A 21,223-nucleotide genomic window follows, 5' to 3' on the forward strand; every position below is an offset into this window, starting at 1 on the left:
GGGGCTAGTGGCAAACTAAAAGGGGGTAGCCACTACTCAGCTCTGACAAGTTGTCACCAGATCTTGATGTTTTGAGAATTAGTTGGCAACTGACTGTAATTTTAAAACAAAACAAGCAAAATTCACTATTTGTACCACCTGGACCATCTGGTTAATGAGATAATCAGATGCAGTGCATAATGAAGCACAGAGCACCACCTATGAAGTACTCTTGCCAAAAAAGCTGACCCTGAATCTAACCACATTTGTGAGTTAACTCTCATTTATAGTTATGCAGGGGACAAAGGGACAGGTTAAATGACACCACAAGGAAACAAAGAGACAAATCCAGAATGTGGGAATTCCATAGGACAATCACCTGCTTCTTTAACAAGCTAGTGACATGAAGAAAATTTTTAAAAGAGAAAGCAAGATCGGTCTTAATTAAAAGAGACTTAGGAGACAAACATAAATAACATGTACATCTTGATTTGAACAAACCAACTATAAGACATTTGTTAGATAATCCTGAAAATGAAGTTATAGATCAGATACTAAATGACATCAAAAACAGGCATGGCAAGGTGGCACTGTGGTATGTAAGAAAATGTCCATAATTTTTTAAAAGGCACGTATGGAAGTGAAATATATAGGGAGATGCAGTGATGTGATATCTAGGATTTGCTTTAAAATACTTCAGCAGAGGGTAGGGGGAAAGAGAAGCTGAAACAAATGTGGAAAATATGGGTGACAGGTAATGGAGTGGTTTATTATGTTATTTTCTCTTATGTGCATTTGAAATTTTTCATAATTAAATGAAACTCTTCAGATCTAATGAAAGGTCTGCATTTAGACAGTGGGCTGGCAGTCTGTGAATTACCAAGTCTCACTGTACACTTCACTTAGAAAGTGAAAAAGGCCAAACTCAACCTAATAGATTAAAGGATCATTATAACAAAAACAGAAGTATGTCAGCAACTACCAGCACCACTGTGTGAGAAGTTACTAAACACCACTCATCGTTCTTTTTAAGCATTATCTTATTCTGTCTATTGTTATCACTGCCTTACAAATGAGGGAACTGAAGCTCAGGTGAATTAAGGAACATGCACAAAGTCTCTGGTAAAACCAGGACTTTGGGGGGAGGGTATAGCTCAGTGGTGGAGTGCGTGCCTGGCATGCACGAGGTCCAGGGTTCAATCCCCAGTACCTCCATTAAAATAAATAAATAAATAAACCTAATTACCTTCCCCTCAAAAGAAAAAAAAAAGTTTTTTTTAATTAAAGAAAGAAAAAAACAAAAAACTAGGACTTGAACTCAGGACTTCCCAAAGCCCAAGCTGTTAACACCTGCACTATCCTGCCTCTGACATATAGGATGTTGGACAAAATTAATAAAAGTTATCAAGCTGTCAACTTCTAGAGAGACACAATCACTCATGGAAGGATCTCCCAACAACCAAGTCCAATGGTAATATGAAAAAAAAAAAAAACTAAACTAAAAGTGAATAACAGTGTGTATAATATGCCATTAATAATGTAGACAACCATATATATACATATTATACACACAATTTATATTATATATAAACACACATATTACCCTATTCAAAAATAGTTAATTAAAATATTTTAAAAGGCAATCACTCCTCTACTAGATCTTTCATCTCTATTCCCACCCACCTAGAAACCAACCCCAACGTTACTGCATAGAAACTTCTCCAACAAGAATCCAGCTTTTCAAACAAGGTCACAAATGTTCTATGCCTAGGGGGCCTCAAATTAATCCCTCATGCCCCAATTTATCACTAGCTCAAGATGCCTTCTCATGAAATAGATCCTTTCAGACTCAATCTTTCAAAAACAATAATCAGCTCTATTAGATGTCTAACCTTTCTTGAACTCACTTCCTTATTCATGTGGCTTGAGAAACTTCTCTTTACGCACGAGAGAAAGGACATTATGGTGTCACTCTAACTGTGCTACTTTGATAAAGAGCAAGATATAGATAACTGTGTTGACCTAAGAAATTAGAATACCACTTTTCAAACCAGATTCTGGGTTAAAAATTAGGCATGGATTTTTCTCTTCTGATTTCCCAGGATAATGGGCGCTAGCTGAACGCTGTGCCCTATAAACATGCAGGAAGTGCACACCCTTAGATGTTAAAAGTGTTTATCTCTAGGTGATAAAAACATATTGTTTACCTGCATTTTCAAACTTTTTACAATATGCAAGTATTCAATTTGTAAATTTTTTAAAGCAATAAATACATCAAAATGAAAAACAAAAAGCTTTGCCCTATTTAATCGAAGCCATTGGCAATTTTCTCCAACCACCGAGACACAAAGAAAACACTGGTATCTTCTGCATGTTCAAGTTCAGAATGCCTAAAGCACTAAGACAGTAGTCCTCAAATTTTAATTAGCAAACTGTGGGGCAAAAAATTCAGTCAACTTTCACCCTACCAAATTTAATGAATGAAACAGTCCTGCTTTTGTTGAATTAACAATGCAGACGTGACAAGTAAACAATGAGAAATTCCAGAAACAAGCTGTTACTTCCAGAATCCAGAAGTACATTATACAGGACCAGCTTACTGACCACCACACCCACGTATACCACAGCACCGAACAAGAAAGTGGTTCCTGGGGAAAGCTTGGTCTCTCTATCACTCCAGCTCGCTCACATTATCCTCCAAGACTCAGACACCTTGCAAATCCCATGCTGTGTCATGCTTTCTCTGCCTTTGCTCGTGCTGTTCCATCTACCTGGAACACTCTCTTCTCATCCTCCCTCGTTAACTTTTTCAGGAAGCCTTCTAAATTCGCTCTCCCTTTCTCCACCACAACCTGTGCCTCTGCCAGGATTGGACCAAGTGCCCTTCTCTGTGCTTTCATGGCACCCAACACATACCTCCCTCATGACATTTACCATGATACAGTCAGTCCCCATTATTTGTGAATTCACCTACTCACTAAAATGTATTAGGAACCCAAAAGTCAATACTACTGATGCTTTCAGTCATGTGTGAACACGTATAGAGTGGCAAAAAATGAGTTGCCCGATATACACATTCCCAGCTGATACAGAACAAGGTGGCTTCTCTGCATTTTTGGTTCAAGCTCTCAAATGTTAAACAAGTGTCCTTTCTGTGGCCTATTTAGTGCCACATTTTCCACATTTTTGTGTGCTGATGAAAATAGTCACCAAGTGCAGTGCTGAAATGACATCTAGTATTCCTTTTTTTCTATTTTTGGACATCGAGTATTCCTAAACACAAGGAAGCTGTGACATGCCTTAAGGGGAAAATACGCATGTTAGATAAGGGTGTTAGGTGAGTTATAGTGCTGTTGGCCAGGAGTTTAGTGTTACTGAACCAACAATATATTAAGTAAGGTGTAGAAACATACATAAAACAAGATTACATACTGATCAACTGATGAAGATCTTGAAACTAGGGCTCACAGGAAACTAACCCCGCATTTCTCTTAGGAACAATGGTTCAGTATGCACTCATTCAGTGTCTGTGGTGACTTTAGAAAACAGAATGACTGCACACGGCAATAATCAACTGAAACATTTTGTTTATGGAGCCATTCCTGCCACTAGGCCAGAGGTTGGCAAAGTAGGCCCACAGGCCCAAGCTAGCCTGCCACCTGTCTTCCTAAATAAAGTTTTATTGGAATACAGCCAAGCTCATTTATTTACATTTTACCTATGGCTACTTTAGCACTACAACAGCAAAGCTGAGCAGTTGTAACAGAGATTATATGGGCCCACAAAGCTAAAATATTTACTATCTGGCTTTCTACAGAAAAAGTTTGCTATCCATGCACTAGACTCCAAGCTTTCTGAGGAAATAACAATGTCATATTCATCTCAACAATCTTAGCACAAAGCTAGCACAACAGGACAGGCAAACCAAATTGGCTAAGCAATGGACCCAGAACACAGCCTTCTGCTCTAAAAACTCAGCAGTGACAGTGCTACATTTCAGACCTAAACAAGTCCTGAAAAAAGATACTATGCAAAGAAATTAAATAAATAATGCAATGTGACAGAAGGAAGAGGAGCAAAAGGAAAAAGACCAAAGCAAACAATATCATTTGGTGGGTGAAATAAGGTATGACACATTCAAATAAGGAAAGGCCCAATAATAGGTATTAGCAGCTACTGAGGTCCAATCTAGTCTGAACCCCAAAACACATTCAGGGGGGCCAAAGAGAAGGAAGGTTGGCAAGAGCTTCGCCAAATATACAATGACATTTCACATGCCTAAAGACATATTTTCTACACATAGCACCTAGCATGTTATACATATCACAATCGCAGGTTGAGGAAACTGCTGGGAATAGTAAACCAAATCACGCCAGAACAGAATTCACTAAAGGTTGAGAGACAAACATCTGTCAGCAGCTCCCATTATCATTTGTTCATTCTTCCCTAGCAGACACACGCTACACTGCACTCAAGGTGTTGAAAACAGAGCAATCAGGTCTGAGAAAATCCTCAGCAGTTCCATCAGAGACCCTCACCTTCAATGTCAACATTATTTCTAATACTATAATTTCATACCCTTACATTAACTCACTAACAGCAACAACTCATTTGCTAAGCAGTATCCTTTTCTGATTTCCAAAGGGAGCTGAGGCATAGCAGAAGGCACATCCACTAAATAAAGAATGCTTAGAACCCTGGCGACACCGAATTCTAGTGGCCTAGCTGCCAGGAAGAGAGTTTAAACATGAGGCTCAATAATTTCAGAGGATGCCACTTACAGTTGAGATTGGCAATCCCTCCCCAGGTTGCATGTTGAACCCAAACCACATCTCAAGGCTGAAAACCAACAACCCACAAGCAAACCTCCTGCAGCCACTCAGAGAGAGAAAGCCAAAGCCCATGCTTGGCAGAGAGAGAACAAACTAGTTGGGACTTTACTATCATTATGAACAACCACCTGAAACCAAATTTTCTGTTTCTTATTTCATGGATCTGAATTTTTGCAGTATGTGCTAGAAACTCTCTGGGAGTTGTCAAAGGAGCAATTCCTACTAAGGCGAATCACCCAAAAAGGACAACTAAAATGAACATGCAAGCAAAGCACAACAAATATTTAAATTATATAGATAAGCTAAAGAAATGGCACACATATTTATAATGAAACATCATGCAGCCATACTAAGAACATAGTAAGAAAAGACATTCTTAGACAAGTGGAAACATAGTCGGTTCTTCTATAATGCTTGTCCTGAAAACGTGGATCTGTTCCATCATGATCAACATATTAAGGAACAATCTGAGCATAACACAAATTTTTATTTTGTTCAGGAGAAACAACAGTGAACACAGAAAACTGCACCCAGCTGAACCAAGCTGCACAGGAACAAACAAAACACACACGCACACACCCCAAACATCCACCAACTACCATGTGAACTTATGTGCCACACCTATTCCCATCTCGTGTTATACCTGCCCGTCCAATTTCAACCCTCCATCCACCACTTCACAATAACTCACAAGTGTGAGTTCCAAAGCCTACTTGATTACAAGCAAACTTTTCAAGACAGTATTTACATATTCCTTAACCAATGAATATGTATAAAACTGTACAGCTGTTTCACTAGGTTCATTACATTTTTCAAAAAATATGTCACTGAGGAAGTTTTTGAGTGTTGTGCCCTTAACCCCATTTTCCCTGCAAGCTCTGTGGTTTTTATTGCGTGATTTTGCATAGCACAGCGATTTTTAGGAATGCATGTATTACAACATTATAGCAGAACTGTTGGTATATCCAACTGATAATTCAAAAAAGCAAATTGTATATTAGCATATATAGCGTAATCTCATTTTTGTCAAATGTATTTCGTGTCTGCAGGTATGTGAGTATATGAAAACACTTAAAAATGCTTAGAAAAAGGTCAGGAAAAACCTCCATAAAATAGTTAACAGCGGTATCTTTGAAGGCAAGAACACAAGTGACTCTCACTTTAAACTATATGTACATTTTTGATTGATTTAAATACAATGAATGGGTGTTACTTCTGCAGTTTAAAAAGTTCCCTTTAAAAACAAATCTATTCCAATACTAGAAGTGTTGAAAAGAATGATCATTACACAACCTAATTAAGTCATCCTCTGCTTAAAATCCTCAATATTTTTATACATATATACATATATATATATATATACACACACACACACACATATATATATAAACACATATATATCCAAACTTCTTAGTATTTATGAAGGATCTGGCCCCTCCTATTTTCTCCAGCCTCATCTCTCACTTTCCATCCCCTCCTTTATATACTAAACTAAGATTTAGAATCTTCTGTATACAAGAACCGGGGATAAAGGGGAGAGGGTATAGCTCAGCAGCAGCGTGCACGTTCAGCACGCACAAGGTTCTGGATTCAATCCCCAGTACCTCCATTAAGATAAATAAACAAACAAACAAACAAACCTAATTACCTCCCCCCTCAAAAAAAGTTTTTTAATAAACTACTGTAAAAAAAATTATTAAAAAAAAAAAAAAGAAATGAGGATAAAGCAGTGAATACCTAAATACGGACTCCACTTTCACAGAGTCTTGAATTATGCAGAGGAGAGACTTCAAACAACAACAAAGCTGGACCTAAAATTTCTTAATTAGGTATTACAAAGGGAAACAGCCAGGCTCAGGGATCAGGAAAAGCTTCCCTGGAAAAGGGAAGTGATATTTAGGCTGAGTATTTAAGAGTATTGAGACTGACAAAAGGAAAGAACATTGCAGGCAGAGAGAACACGCAATAGCCAAGGGCCAGAAAGGAGCTTGGGCCCTTTAAGGAAAGCCAGTATGGCCACAAAACAACAAAGAGGGGAAGAGAGTAAACCTGCTCTAAAGTTAGAAGCAGCAAAGGCCAAATCTTGTAGGGCCCAGTAAACTATGTTAAGGATGGACCTGATTCTAAGAGCAAAGAGAAAACACTGACAACTTTTAAACAGGGAAGAAACATGATCAGAAATGTGTATCTGGAAGCTCATCTGGGTTACTGTTTAAAAAGAAAGACCTAGGAATAAATGTGGAGAGGCCATCAGGAACTTTCTTTCCATCGTCTGTGTATCACTGAAATAGTGCTAGCTTGGACTAGGATGGTAGTAGTAGAAATATATAAAAGTATAGTGAATTTAAATCATGTTTGTCGGGGGTGGGTATAGCTCAGTGATGGAGTGAATGCCTAGCATGCACAAGGTCCTGGGTTCAATCCCCAGCATGTCCATTAAAAATAAATAAATATATAAACCTAATTACCTCCCTCCCCAAAAATAAAAATAATAATTTAAAATTTTAAATACATAAATAAACCTAATTATTTCCCCTTCTCAAAAGAAAATTTTTTTTAAACTATGTTTAGAAGGTAGATTGAACAGCTTTTGGTATTGACTGGATATGGGGGTACAGAAAAGGAAGGGGTAAAAGATGACCTGAATCTCTGGCAAGAACACTGCTCACATCCTAGCCCCCAGCCATACTGAAGCACTCACAGTTCCCTAAGCCTTCACACCTCTTTCAAGCTTTCATGTCTCTCAGTGAAAATGCCCTTACATCATCCTTCAGCTGCAAAATGCCTCCTCATTCTAGCCTTCCCTAACCATGCCTTTTAGGTGCTCTAACTGTATGTTCCCACCGCCCCTCACACTTGCCTTTAACACAGCACTTGGCACACCTGCATTATAATATATAATATATAATGTTTCTGTCTTCCCCACATGACTGAGTGCTCCCTAAGGTTAAAGATGATTTTGGGTTGTTTTAATCTCTGTATCCCCAATGCCTAATTACTTAAATGCTTGTGAATAAATCCCCACTTCTCATCAACTGTATGTCCCTGTTCCAAGGAACAGAGAAAGCAAGCTGAGTTCTTGGGGCCTGCTGCGTGAAAGAAAATGATCTGGAAAGACGGTCTGGGCCTGAGAAAACAGATGAAAAAGGCAGTGTGGTTTCCTGGCTGGATAAACAGAGCTATGAAACTGCAGGCTTCCTCCTGCTGGCTGCATAGAACTAAAAGCCCAAACTTAGAGATGTAAATTTAAAAGAAATTAAGGGAAGTAATTACCCAAGGATGATGTATAGGCTGAAAATGTACAAACAGCTTCACCAACAGTTCAGAAAACAAATTACACTTCACTCTGTACACATCTGTAATTACTCGAAATTTTACTAAAATATATTCATATGTTATTTGTATAATTAAAAATAAAATAATTAATAAAATGTAATGGATCCAATGACAGTTCACATGCTGAAAATGCCTTCTCTGAGATGCACATAAAAATAAAAACACAAACTTACAAACACATTACTTAAAAATTAAGTAAAACACCTAATGGAAGACAGAGATCTATAAAAGATTATAACTTTATGAGGGATATTCCCTAAGCTTGAGGCCAAGGCCAAAGAAAGCCATAAAATGCTTTCTCAAGTTGTCACTGTTGCTTTCATTTTAAAGATAGACAATGGAGCTAATCCAACAGAATGACTTATCTCTTATTCAAATAGACTTCCAGTCTGGGGTGGTATCGTCCAAACCAGAAGAGGCAACAGTGAGGGAGTCTACCATAAAGGCAACCCCTCTGAAGCACCTTGATATACTGGGGCCCTACGCACGCCATGGTACATATGAAGTTGGTAGTTTCATTTATAAGTGATGACTGCTTTCAAAGTTATCCAGAAAACAGCTAAACATTAATGATACAGGAGGATAAATGGAAACTTTAAACTAAACCCCAAAGGACAAGTCCTCCTATCCCACCACCTTTGACTCATTCTTTGTAGACGACCATGCCTCCAGCTTCAAAGAGAAAACAGAAAACATCAAAAAGGCTCACCCTTATCTTCCTCCTACAACACCCACAAACTTACAGGCATCCCCAGTTTTCCATTCCTCCTTTCCCTCAAGCACAAGAAAGAGGGATTGCTCATCCTCTTTCAGACTAATCCCGTCACTTGTGCTCTGGATTGTATTCTTTTGTCATCCTCTGCAAGGACTTCTCCCTGCCATCCATCTCCTTTCTTAGATCTTCAACCTATTTATCATTATGCTTTTTTTTTTCCTTGAGTAGCTGAATCAACTCTCTCTCATCTATAAGAGGATGCCATCATCTCTGACCAAGATTATTATCTTCTGCTTCAGTAACCTGATCGCCTCTAAGTATCTCCACATCAATGTCCTATAGAAATTCCAACATGGCCAAAACTAAACTCATCACCTTTCTCCTAAAACCAACTCCCCCTATATTCCCTATCTCAGGGAATGAACCATCATTCACCCAGTTTCTAAGCCAGAAACCTAAGTGTTACTTTTGATTCCCTCTTCTCCCTCAGCTCCCCAAGTCCAATCAAGCCCTTTGGAGTCTACCTCAACGTATCTCATATCTGTTCACTTCTCCCCAACTCCAAAGCCATTTCCTGGTTCAGGTCCTTTTCACATCTCACTTGGATTATTATAGCACCCTCCTACTCTTCTCATTCATTTCTAGTCTTACTCTACTCCAAACTTTTCACAAAGCAGCCAGAGTCATATTTCTAAAAGGCGTATCTGACATTTCCCTATTTAAAGCATTCAGTAGCTCCCTGCTACCTCAGGATAAAGGTCAAATTACTTATTGCATGACTCTTCAAAGCCCGGTCCCAGCTCACCCCCCAAACCACTCCTCTATAAATTTTACTCTCAAGACACAATGAACCACAATTTGCAGTTTTCCAACTACTGTGCACTCTCCTTAGCTTCACAGCTCCCACACAGAATCCTAAAGCATCATATTGGTGACTATGAACTCAAGCAGCAAAAACTTCTTATCCTATACTAAGTTAATCTTCATTTTAAAAATTACTTTTACTAAGTTCTACAGTGCCACACAGTGGTGAGAGAGGGAAGCTCAAAACAAATATAAGGGAAGTGTTAAGTGGAGGAGATGGACCAGAACTTCAGGAACCTGAAGTGATTTGCCTTCCCCAAGATTAACGGGAAGTGTCTGTCCCTCAGGGTTGCATGTACCAGGCACTCATGCTTACTCAGCTAGTCTTGCTCATTACATTACCCTCAGGAACTTACATCACTGGGGCTCAGGCTGCCCAGCCCATTCTCCTGCTCAGAATCCTTCCCAGACTCAGTGCCCTGGGAGGACCAGGGATGGGATGGATGAATCCAGATCTCCAGGCGAGTGGTGTCATCTCCAACATGCCGGAAAGTAGATTTCTTTCCCTTCCGCCATTGGTCAGGGCTCAGTTCCAATTCCTCATGTTGCTTCTTTTCCATTTGTTCTGCCTATACAACATACAAACGTGTAAGTTCAGGCTCTCCTGGGATTCAGCCAATAAAGACAAGTGCTCACTTCACCTGACTCTGTTGCTCAAATACCATAAAAAGTAAAGACTTTGCCATAGATCTCAAGTAGCAGAGCCTCATCTGCTTTGTCTCATAAGTTATCAATTCTGTAAACCAGATGCTGTGGAACATGTACACCCAAGGGCCCTGGAGAGCTCTCCTAAAGATGAGTTTGGTTCTGCTCAGGGGCTGACCGTCTCCCATCAGCACAGCCCGATGGGACCCCTTGAGGACATTATTAGTCACTCTCTTCAGGACACAGAGACACTAAGAGAAACACAGTTTCCTAGGAAAGAGTGATTCTGCCTGCACCCGCACTTACCTTCCGTTTGGTCTCTTCAAACAAGCTCATGAGACTCTCCTTGGCAGTCAGAATAGGGTTGCTGGCAGCTAAACTGCGCATATAGTAATAGACAGCATCAAGCTTCCTCCTCTGCAGAAAGAGGTCAGAGACACTGAGTCAACCAGTTCTCTTCCTGACTCCAGCCTGAGTCAGCTGACCCAGGAAACCCTCCTGTCCCTCCCAACTTGTGTCCCAGGCTGTGAGGAATTCCAACAAGAACATGAGAAAGCTACACACAGAAAAGCCACAGTGATTACACCAGAACACCTTCTTGCACAGCACTATGTCTTACGTGGAGGTAGAGGTACTCTTAAAGCCAAGTGCTCAGAAGGGGGAGAGAAGAATAAAGAACCTCATAAAATATGAAGGCCAGTTTGTTTTGGGGAAAGAAAATGTTCAACTTACCTACTAATTATTTATTATTTTAAAAATTATAAATAGCAATGGCAACATCATTGATTAAGCATAACTATGTGTGAGACCAATGATTAGCACTTCATAGATATTATCTCTAAACCTAAGGAAACTGTCCCACAGGGATTATTATTCCTATTTTAAAGATAAGGAAATGGGAGCTTAAGAAGATTATTACATAACTTGTCCAATAAGGTCCTAAAGCCAAATCTCAGATAAACCAGTATTTGAACCTAGGTCTCTCTGGCTCCTAATTTCAAGTTTTCACTACAACATGCTGACTCTGCTGAGAAAAAGAAACAAATTATTATCCAATGTATTCAGCAAATAAATACTTCAAGTCCATTTTACAACCAATTAATAGGAAAAAGAAGAAAAAGAAAGGGAGAGAGGCAGAAGAAGGAAAAACACTGAAATAAAGGGGGAAAGAACATCAAAGAGCCTTTCTATCTTCCAATCATATACCTCTTTACCTAATTTTCTCTGTCTCAAAAATGCAACCAGACTACTAGCTTCTCTCTCTCTCCACAGAATCTACTCACTCTTCAAAACTTCCATCTTGCATTTATCTAGCATGGTTAAAGGTGCACATTCTAAGGTCACCTGTCTGAGTTGGAATTTGGTCTTGCCATTTATTAGGTATAATCCTAAGCAAGTCAACCTAGAAAGGTTTCCTTCTGTAAAATGAAGATATCCACACACACGTATGGCTCCTAAAAAGATTAGAATTCATATAATGCATACAATTCAAAAGAATATCTGGTACACAGTTACATCAGTTAGATGGGAGCTATCTTTAATATTATTTCAATCCGTACTAATCTCTGCCTACTCCACTCAATTGATTTTACACTGTATTTTATTAATTCTACAGTGACTTTTTCATATTTTAACATCTCTGAAATTGAGATACCACCTACAGTCAACATCTATCATTATGTCTTATTTTAAATTACATTTTTTCTCAGTGGTAGAGAAAATAATGGTGTGTCTAACAATCAACTGCATCATATCTCATCAAGTCTAATTTGTTATCATTGTCTACACGCCTCACTTGTCTTCTGAACGGAGTTTTTTTTCAGGACAAAATCATGTCACACACTTATTGCTGATGGCACCCAGCAAAGCACTGTGCACAAGCATATTCTCAGTACGTACTAGAGATTCACTGAATGACTGATTGGAGGTTACAGAAAAGCTGAGAAAGTGTTTTTACTAGACAATTAGGTTAAGAGGGAGACAGAAAAAAGAGGGACAGAGGAAAAGGACTAGAAACTAGTACTGATTTAGGTCAGAGGTCCATGAAAGAAACATATGACGATCTAATTAGAGTGGCAAAAAGCCACTGAGGGAATTTAGTAAAGTTGCAAGACACAAGATCAACACTTAAAAATCAATTGTATTCCTACACATTAATAATGAACAATCTGAAAAAGAAATTTAGAAAACAACTCCATTCATAATACCATCAAAAAGAATAACATACTTAGAGATAAATTTAACCAAGGAAATGCAGAACTTAATACACTGGGACTACAAAACCTTTTAAAGGCCTGAATAAATGGAAAACAACCAGTGTTTATGGAGTAGAAGACGTAGTAAACATGTAAACATGTAAATACTCCCCAAAGCAATCCAAGATTCTGTGCAACCCTTATCAAAATCACAATGACTGTTTTGGCAGAAATGAAAAAGTCAATCCTAAAATCCACATGGAATTGCAAAGAACTCCAGATAGCCAAAACAATCTTGAAAAAGAATGACAAAATTGGAAGACTCACATATCCCAATCTAAAAACTTACCACAAAGCTACAGTAATTAAAACAATATGGTACTGGCACAAGAATAAACATATGGATCAATGGGAGAGAATTGAGAGTCCAGAAACAAACCTATCACTCATCAATGACTTTCAACAAGGGTGCCAACACTATTTAATGGGGAAAGAATAGTCTCTTCAACAAATGATGTGCAAAGAATTGGATATCCGCATGCAAAAAATGAAGCCGGACCCTTACTTCACACCATATACAAAAATTAACCAAAACTGGATCAAAGACCTAAATATAAGAGCAAAAACTATAAAGACTCTTAGAAGAAAACATAGGGATAGACCTTAACTTTGAATTTGGTTTCATAACTATGACATCAAAGCACAAACAACAAAAAAGACATAAATTGGACTTCATCAAAACTAAAAACTTTTGTGCATCAAAGGGTACTATTAAGAGAGTGAAAAGACAACCCATAGAATGGAAGAAAACTATCTGCACATTCATGTATCTGAGAAGGATCATAATATATAAAGAACTCCTACATTTCAACAACAAAGGCAACCCAATTTAAAAATATGCAAAGGATCTAGACAAACATTTCTCCAAAGAATATATGCAGATGGCAAATAAGCTCATGAAAAGACCACTACTCATTAAGGAAATGCAAGGCAGAACCACAATGCCAAACCATTTTCACAGCAATTGAGTTGGTTACTATTAAAAAATAGTAATAATAACAGAAAATAGTGTGAGTGTTAGTAAGGATGTTGAGAAACTGGAACCCTTGTGCACTATTGGTGGGAACATAAAATGGTGCAGCTTCCAACATGGTGGGTCTTCAAAATCTGAAAACAGAATTACCCCATGATGCAATTCTGAGTACATTCACTTCTGAGTACATATGAAAAGAATTGAAAGCAGGGTCATGAAAAGGTATTTGTACACTCATATTCACAGTAGTATTATTCACAATGGCCAAAAGGTGTAAGTGACCATCGAGAAGTGAATGGATAAACAAAATGTGATGTATACATACAACTGAGTATTATTCAGCCTTAAGAAAGAAACTGAAACAAGTTGTAACATGGATGAACCTAATTATAACAAGCATATAATGCTAAGTGAAATAGTCACAAAAAGACAAATACTTTTTAATTCCATTTATATTAGGTAACTAGAGTAGACAAATTCATACAGACAAAAAGTAGAAGTTGCTTGCCAGTGGCTAGAGGGAGGGGAGAAAGGGGAGAAGTTGTTTAATGGGTAAAGAGTTTCAGTTTTGCAAGATGAAGAGAGTTCTGGAGACTGGTTGCACAACAATGTGAATGTACTCAACACTACAGAACAGTACTCTTAAAAATGGGTAAGATAGTAAATTTCATTTTCTGTGTATTTTACAATTAACTTTTTTCCTTTAATTTAAAAATAATTTTTTTTTAAATGTGCAAAGGACTTGCTTGAATAGATATTTTTCCAAAAGGCCAAAAAGGCACATCAAAAGATGCTTAATGTCATTAGGGAAATGCAAATCAAAACCACAATGAGATACCACTTCACACTCACTAGATCTATAGATATCAACAGACCGATTCTACAGTTTATATGGGAAAGTAAAATACCCAGAATAGCCTACACAATATTGAAGGAGAAGAACAAAGTTGGAAGACTGAAACTACCCAACTTCAAGATTTGCTATAAAGCTACAATACTCAAGACAGTGTGCTTCTGGCCAAAGGACAGACAAATAAATCAGTGGAACAGAAAGACAGTCGAGAAACAGACCCAAATATAGTCATCTACGCTGAGCCTTGACAAAGAAGCAAAGGCAATTCAATGGGAAAAAGACAACAAATGGTGCTGAAAACAACTTGGATATCCACATGAAAAACAATGAACCTAAATATATAGACCTTACATCTTTCACAAAAATTAACTCAAATGGACTGTAGACTTAAAGGGAAAATGGAAAACTCTACAACTCCTAGAAGATGACATAAGAGAAATCTAGGTAACCTGAATTTAGCAATGATTTCTTAAATTCAACACCAAAAACAAAATCCATAAAAGAAAAAGGTAAGCTAGATTTCATTAAAATTAAAAACATGTTCTGCGAAAGACACTGCTAAGAAAATGAAAAGCCACAGACTGAGGTAAAACATTCATAAAACACATATTTGATAAAGGACTGGTATCCAAAACATACAATGAACTCTTAAGACTCAACAATAAGAAAATAACCTAGTTTTAAAATGGGCAAGAGTCCTAAACAGACACTTCACCAAAGAAGATACATAGATGGCAAATAAGCATATGAAAAGATGCTCCACATCATAAGTCATTCGGAAATTGCTAATTAAAACAAGATACCACTACCACACCTATTAGAATGAGCAAAATCTAGAGCACTGACAAAACAAATGCTGACAAGGATGCAGAGCAAAAAGAACTCTCATCCAAGCCTGGTAGGAATGTAAAATGGTATAGCTACTTTGGAAGATAGTTTGGCAGTTTCTTCCAAAACTATATATACACACACTTCTAGGTATTTACCCAAATGAGTCAAAAACTTCTGTCCACAGAAGTACACATAAACGTGCATGTAACATTTATAGAATTTTTATAAATAATAGTAAAAAGCTGGCAACAACCAAGATGGCCTTCAGTAGGGGAATGGATAAACAAACTGTGGTTTATCCATACAATGGAATACTACTCAACAATAAAAAGAAAAGAGCTATTAAGCCAGAAAGCCCTAAATGCTAAGTGAAAGAAGCCAATGGGAAAAGGCTACATACTGTTTGCTTCCAACTATACGACATGCTGGAAAAGGCAAAGAGAATAAGACAGAGGTAAAAAGCAGAGAGAGATTCAACAGATTCTAAAAGAAAGTGTATCTGTAAACAACATTACTTAATCAACAATTTCATTCCATAATTATTAGGAATTTATCTGAACATTTTGTGGAATAAAAATATTAATTCAAACACCGTTTATTTGGGCAATGAATTTGACAGCATTAAGAAAACTCTCCTTACTAATGAGCACGTTAGCTGCTTCTTATACTGAAACCTCTGGTACCTACCATTGGGCCCCTTGAAGTCAGCTTCCTTACAAGGGGCTCCATCAGCTCAATCTCACCATTAGAGCCACACTGAGAGGAGTTTAGTAAGATCTAGAGAGGTACAATTTGTCATTTATTGTGTTTCTGCTGAGAAGACTCCTTGGGTAAAAAGATTAGAAGAATAAGAAGATGATCTGGGGAAAGGAAGAAAGGATGTACTTAGGGTTAATTGAGGACTTTAACGGGGAGAAGTAAAGGAAGCCTTATTTTCCTTCCAGAAATCAGTAACAACCTAGCTCAATGGGATAGGGAAGGGAAGCAAGGCAAGATTCAGAGCAGAAGCCTTAGTCAAAAAGAAAGAGCAATGTCTGGCTGGAGCATGAGCATCTGCTAGGAACTTAAGTGCAGTGAAAGCAAATGAAGTACAGATTCAACTGAAGTGAGGGATCCCTGACAACTTATCTCTGAACATAACCCTAACAAAAGGGAGTCTGAGGATGGCAGACCAAAGGGGATATACTTTGGGTTATAGTATTCAGATGAAATCTAACTCCAGGAGCTGATGCTATCGAAATCCCTATTTCTCACACACTGCCTGCAAAATACTTCCCTGTCCAAGATTTCTTACCGTATACACCGCCAGCAGAGCCAACTGGTTATAGGGGCGCCCATTCTTGGGAGCAATGTGCTGGGCCTTCAGGTACCAACTACAATAGAAAACAGTAAAAAAAAAACAACAACAAAAAGTTCTGTATCAACACTTTCCCAATTCATCACCTGATAGCCCTTACTACTTAAGCTGGAGTGTTAGACATAACCCTGGAGTAGTAAAGCATGACTACAGAGACCAATAGGAGCATCTGTAAAACAGCCATACAGGAGGCTGCTCAGGTGGCCCACTGCTCTTAATAGGGCTTATTTTAAAGCCACACAGGGAAGAGAAGCAATGAACAAGAGGAAATAGTACCTGCGTGCTTTCCCATAGTTTGCTGTGTCATTGGCTTGTTCCCGATACCTGGCGATATCTCCTTGGCAAATCATACATCGCTGGGCACTGATCAAGGCATATTTTACCTTCAGGAAAAACGATCAGTTAGTAGCATATACCCAAGAAATTCTAACTTCAACCCCAAAGGACAGGCATGGGGTCAAAATAACAGAGCAGCATTAATAAGGCACCAGTAGTCCTCAACAAACTGAAAAGTTTTCAGTCTAACCTTGACTAGCCAAAAAAAAAAGAAAAAAACCAACAACGTGATGCAAAATTCCCTGAGAAAGAGTGGCAGAAGGAGAGGAGGTCATTCTTATTTCAGGTCCCAGTCAAATGGAAGAAAACATGCTGACTTTCTATGTAACAGTTGTGTGATCTCAGCTAAACCTTGGGGACTCAGTTTCCTCATTGGAATACAAAAATACCTATTCCACAGAGTAACTGGAGGGTATAAGTGTAAAAAGACTTTACAAATTATAAAGGGATATACAAACACTAAATCAATTATTTACTCTGTTCTTTTCCTGCCATCACTATAGTATTTCTCCTCAAACTGTTAATACCACTGAATTGTGTTACTGCATTACATCCATTCCCTTTGCAAGACAATAATTCCCTAAATAAGTTACCCTTTACCAAACTCCTCCAACGTGCTAAGACTGGGTAATACTACATATACGCTTTCTCACTGATGGGCTTGGCGTTTGTCACTCAATGAGAAAATAACAGAGTAAACCCTTAACAATCGCAAGACATGTGCCCAACCAAAAAACCTTCTGAAGGAACATCATTTTACAACATGTAATTCCACTCTGCACACACACAAGAAATTACCATGCCACTGAATAAAGGAGAAGTAGATACTGACCCCTTGGGAAGACTCATTTACTAGCTAAGTAACTAGCTACTGCAACTCAGCCTCCAAACACAAAACTCAAAAGTGTGCCTCAGCAAAGTTGTGTATCACATGTCACACACCTTCAGAGTCCTGACTATTCCACACATCCTCTCTATGAAAGAACACCAAGAATCGTTGGTGTTTAACTGATAAAGCACCAAGAAAACTGGTATGTTTCCATACTACAGCCACTCTGCCACCTCAATGAGGGAAACCAAAAAAAAAAAAAAAAATTCCACCAAAGGATCTCCATGCCCTCTGAACAAAGTCCTAGCTGATCTAGCTTCTGCTCACCTCCCCAGGACCGCTTCCCTTCACTGTGCCTCAGTCAGACGACTTTTCTTAGCTCCCCTAACACATCATGCTTCTCCCACTCTGGGTCCTTCACATATACTCTTCCCTTTCCCAAGAACGTTGTAGTTCTCACATCTTCATGTACACCTTCACCTGGCTAACGTCTCAGGTCTTCAGCCTCAGCTTAACTGTGAATTCCTCAGGCCTCTATGATCCTCTGAGCCCCTTTACCGTATACCCCACAACATCCTTTGCAGAAGTCACTGTGTCTGCAATTACTAATCCAACATTTGTACTCATCCCTAATCAAGCTCTAAACTCTGAGAGCTGGGACCACAGCTTTCCTGTTCCACATTGAATTACGTGTGCCTGGAATGGCACCTCGTGTGTAGGAGGGACTCAGCAGACACTTGTTGATCAGTAATAGAGCCTGTGCATAGCAAATCATCAGAAGGAGCAGAAAGGCAAGAGGAAACCTCTGCTACACAAATTATACTTCTTTCTCTAGTGAATCTTTAACCTCCTCCTCTCCCCTGGCCCTTTCCTCTCAACATATAAACACGCTAAAGCTTAAAAACAAACTTCTCTTGAAACTATGTCTTTCAACTACTATCTTCCCTTCTTGCCTTCACAGCCAAGATTCTTAAGAGAAAAGCCTAAACTACCCTCTCATTTTATCTGCTGCCCCACTTCTCATTCACTACAATCTGGTTTCCATCCTCTCCAATTAAAATAACTCATGATGAGGTCATCCAATCCAATGGACACCTTTTAGTAATCTTAACATTTGATGATTTCTTGGCACTTGACAATTTTACCTGCCACCACCTTGAAATGTGACCCCCTGCTCTCTGGCTATCTTTCCCAGTTTCCCAACTTCTGCTTCAACTCATGTATCACTCATACATTGATGACTTCTGAATCTATTTATCACCAAGCCCAGCTCCTTTTCTTGTGCTCCAGACAGACCAGAACATTCATTTGTTCATTTTTGAGCTCCTCCATCTAAGCTTATCCCAAACTGAACTAACCTCTTCCTTCCCAGCCACGTTCCTAGGCCACAAAATGGGAGATGATCTAGACTCCTCATGCCTCCAACCTCATCATTCACACCCAACGAGGCAGCAATTTCAATTCTACTTCCCTTCTATCTTTCCAGTCTGTCTTCTCTTCTCCACCTCCACTACCTCCACCTTAGTTCAGGCCCATGCCTGATTATCCTACCTCCACTCTTGCCCAAACTCATTCATTTGCCAGAGTGACTGGTTCTAAGAACAAATCTATGCTATGCATTTGTTGAAAATCAATCAATGGCTCTTTAATGCTTTCAGAAAAAAGTCCAAACTCTCCAACAAGGCATAGAAGTTTACAATCTATCCCCTCCCACTTCATTCCATTTACCTCCTACAACAGCCCAATCCACACTGCAGACATCAAGACACCAAACTTCTTATACTTTCCCAACAAGGTGTGGTTCTCTCACTGTGCCCTGCATTGAAACTGCCCACTCCACTCCTAGTCATGTTTCAAAACTCAACCTGACAGTCTCTGAGAAACTTTCCTTGATCCTCCTCAGTCTAAATCAGATCTGATTCCTTCTATGCCCCTCCAACACTCTATACATGCCATTACCATAGTACTTATGACATTACAATTGTTGGCTTAATTGGTCTATTCCCCCACTAGACTGAATCTTTCATTCTTGTATCCTCAACACCCAGCACAGTGCCTAGCACATAACTAACACTAAATGCTTACTAAATGGATAAATAAATTTAAGATAAAGAAGCTGGCTTACTGTCTTTCGTAGTGGCTTGCTGCGAATGGCAAGACCGTCCATGTAGTCCTCCAGTTTGAACTTGTAAGTAACCTGCAGCTTCTGAAGCAAACTATCAAAGAAGTCACTACCCTATAGAGAGAAAAAATAAGAATCAGCCGAATCAGCCTGTTCTGACCCAATCTACCCAGAAATTAGGACAAGTGACCCTTTCAAAGTTCTGCTAATGCTCAGTGGTCTGACGACAGGGAGGCATATACAGTATTTGGTGGCCACCACCTAAGCACAAGTCAAACTGATAGCATAAGCCTCTCCATAGTTTTAAACTCATAAACGAACAAATGAACACGGCGCGTGCGCACGCTCTGGCTAAGACATTCAGAAAGATTCCAAGCTCAAAACTCCAACTCTCAGTAAGTTATGATCTCAAGGAAGTAAAAGGGATAGGGTAGGCCTAAATCCAAGAAAAGAGCATACAGTTTATTGTCAATGTTCTGTTATAAAACAGTATTTCAGGTGGTAAAAATCCATCACAACTAAAGGGTGCTGAAGCCTTTATCCTGAGGACATAAAGATGATGGTTTACCTCATCCAAGAGCTCCAAAAGTCTGCTCCGAATCTGTTCTGGGTTCTCAACATTCGGATCCTTGAGAAGCTGCCTGAACTTCTCAATCACCTGATAGAAAGCATTCTTCCACAGGATCTGATCCACATTCTGATTATCAGAGAACTCAATATCTAATAGAATACAGCGCTCATACAGCTGCAGCAGTTCAGCTCTGGAATAAAATACATGCAACTTCTAGCTCCAGATACACTACAGGAGAGGCTAGACCCAAGACTTGAGGTTCCTACAAATTAAAAGTCTTCCTTGGCAGGAAATCTAAAATGCCACCAGGTGTAGTACTCCCTAGTTTCCATTCTGCATAGCAGAATGTCATTCTAAAGACAGTTGTGTCTAGGAGAGTAGTTTTTTCCCGTATGCCTCCACCTAAATTTAACAGCCAAAGTAAAATCTTCACCACAAGTTACATGTTGTTCATTTCTTGGCACTTTGAAAAGTCTTTCCTTTTCCATATCCAGATTCCATGCTCTCTTAAAGACTTTTTTTTTTTCTTAAAGAAAAAGTGAGAACCATAATCATTTCTAGGACTAGAAATAAAATTTTCTATTCTGTTCTTTTTCCAACTCCCCCTCCCTTACAAAAAAAAAAAATGTGAAAGGGAGATAACACCCAGGAGCTTGCCTAACAGGTTTCTACCTTCCTCAGCCATGGGAGCCTGTACACCTCCAGCTTATCCCCATTTCCCTCTA

The 21,223-nt window shown here is 38.8% G+C and overlaps 1 protein-coding gene across 4 annotated transcripts in view; it reads right to left on the minus strand.

Annotated features, from left to right (window-relative positions):
* The window catches only part of SMG6 (SMG6 nonsense mediated mRNA decay factor), a 191,306-nt gene that overhangs the window by 165,961 nt on the left and 4,122 nt on the right, over positions 1-21,223 (minus strand). For all 4 annotated transcript variants that reach the window (XM_045518983.2, XM_010958186.3, XM_045518982.2 and 1 more), the window contains exons 3-8: positions 20,496-20,688; positions 19,931-20,041; positions 16,917-17,023; positions 16,578-16,656; positions 10,678-10,788; positions 10,083-10,295 (exon numbers count right to left, since the gene is read on the minus strand). In XM_045518983.2, the coding sequence (XP_045374939.1) occupies positions 10,083-10,295; positions 10,678-10,788; positions 16,578-16,656; positions 16,917-17,023; positions 19,931-20,041; positions 20,496-20,688 (814 nt within the window). The remainder of the gene's footprint in view (positions 1-10,082; positions 10,296-10,677; positions 10,789-16,577; positions 16,657-16,916; positions 17,024-19,930; positions 20,042-20,495; positions 20,689-21,223) is intronic.

Source organism: Camelus bactrianus, chromosome 16, assembly GCF_048773025.1.
Source record: "Camelus bactrianus isolate YW-2024 breed Bactrian camel chromosome 16, ASM4877302v1, whole genome shotgun sequence".
NCBI lineage: Eukaryota > Metazoa > Chordata > Mammalia > Artiodactyla > Camelidae > Camelus > Camelus bactrianus.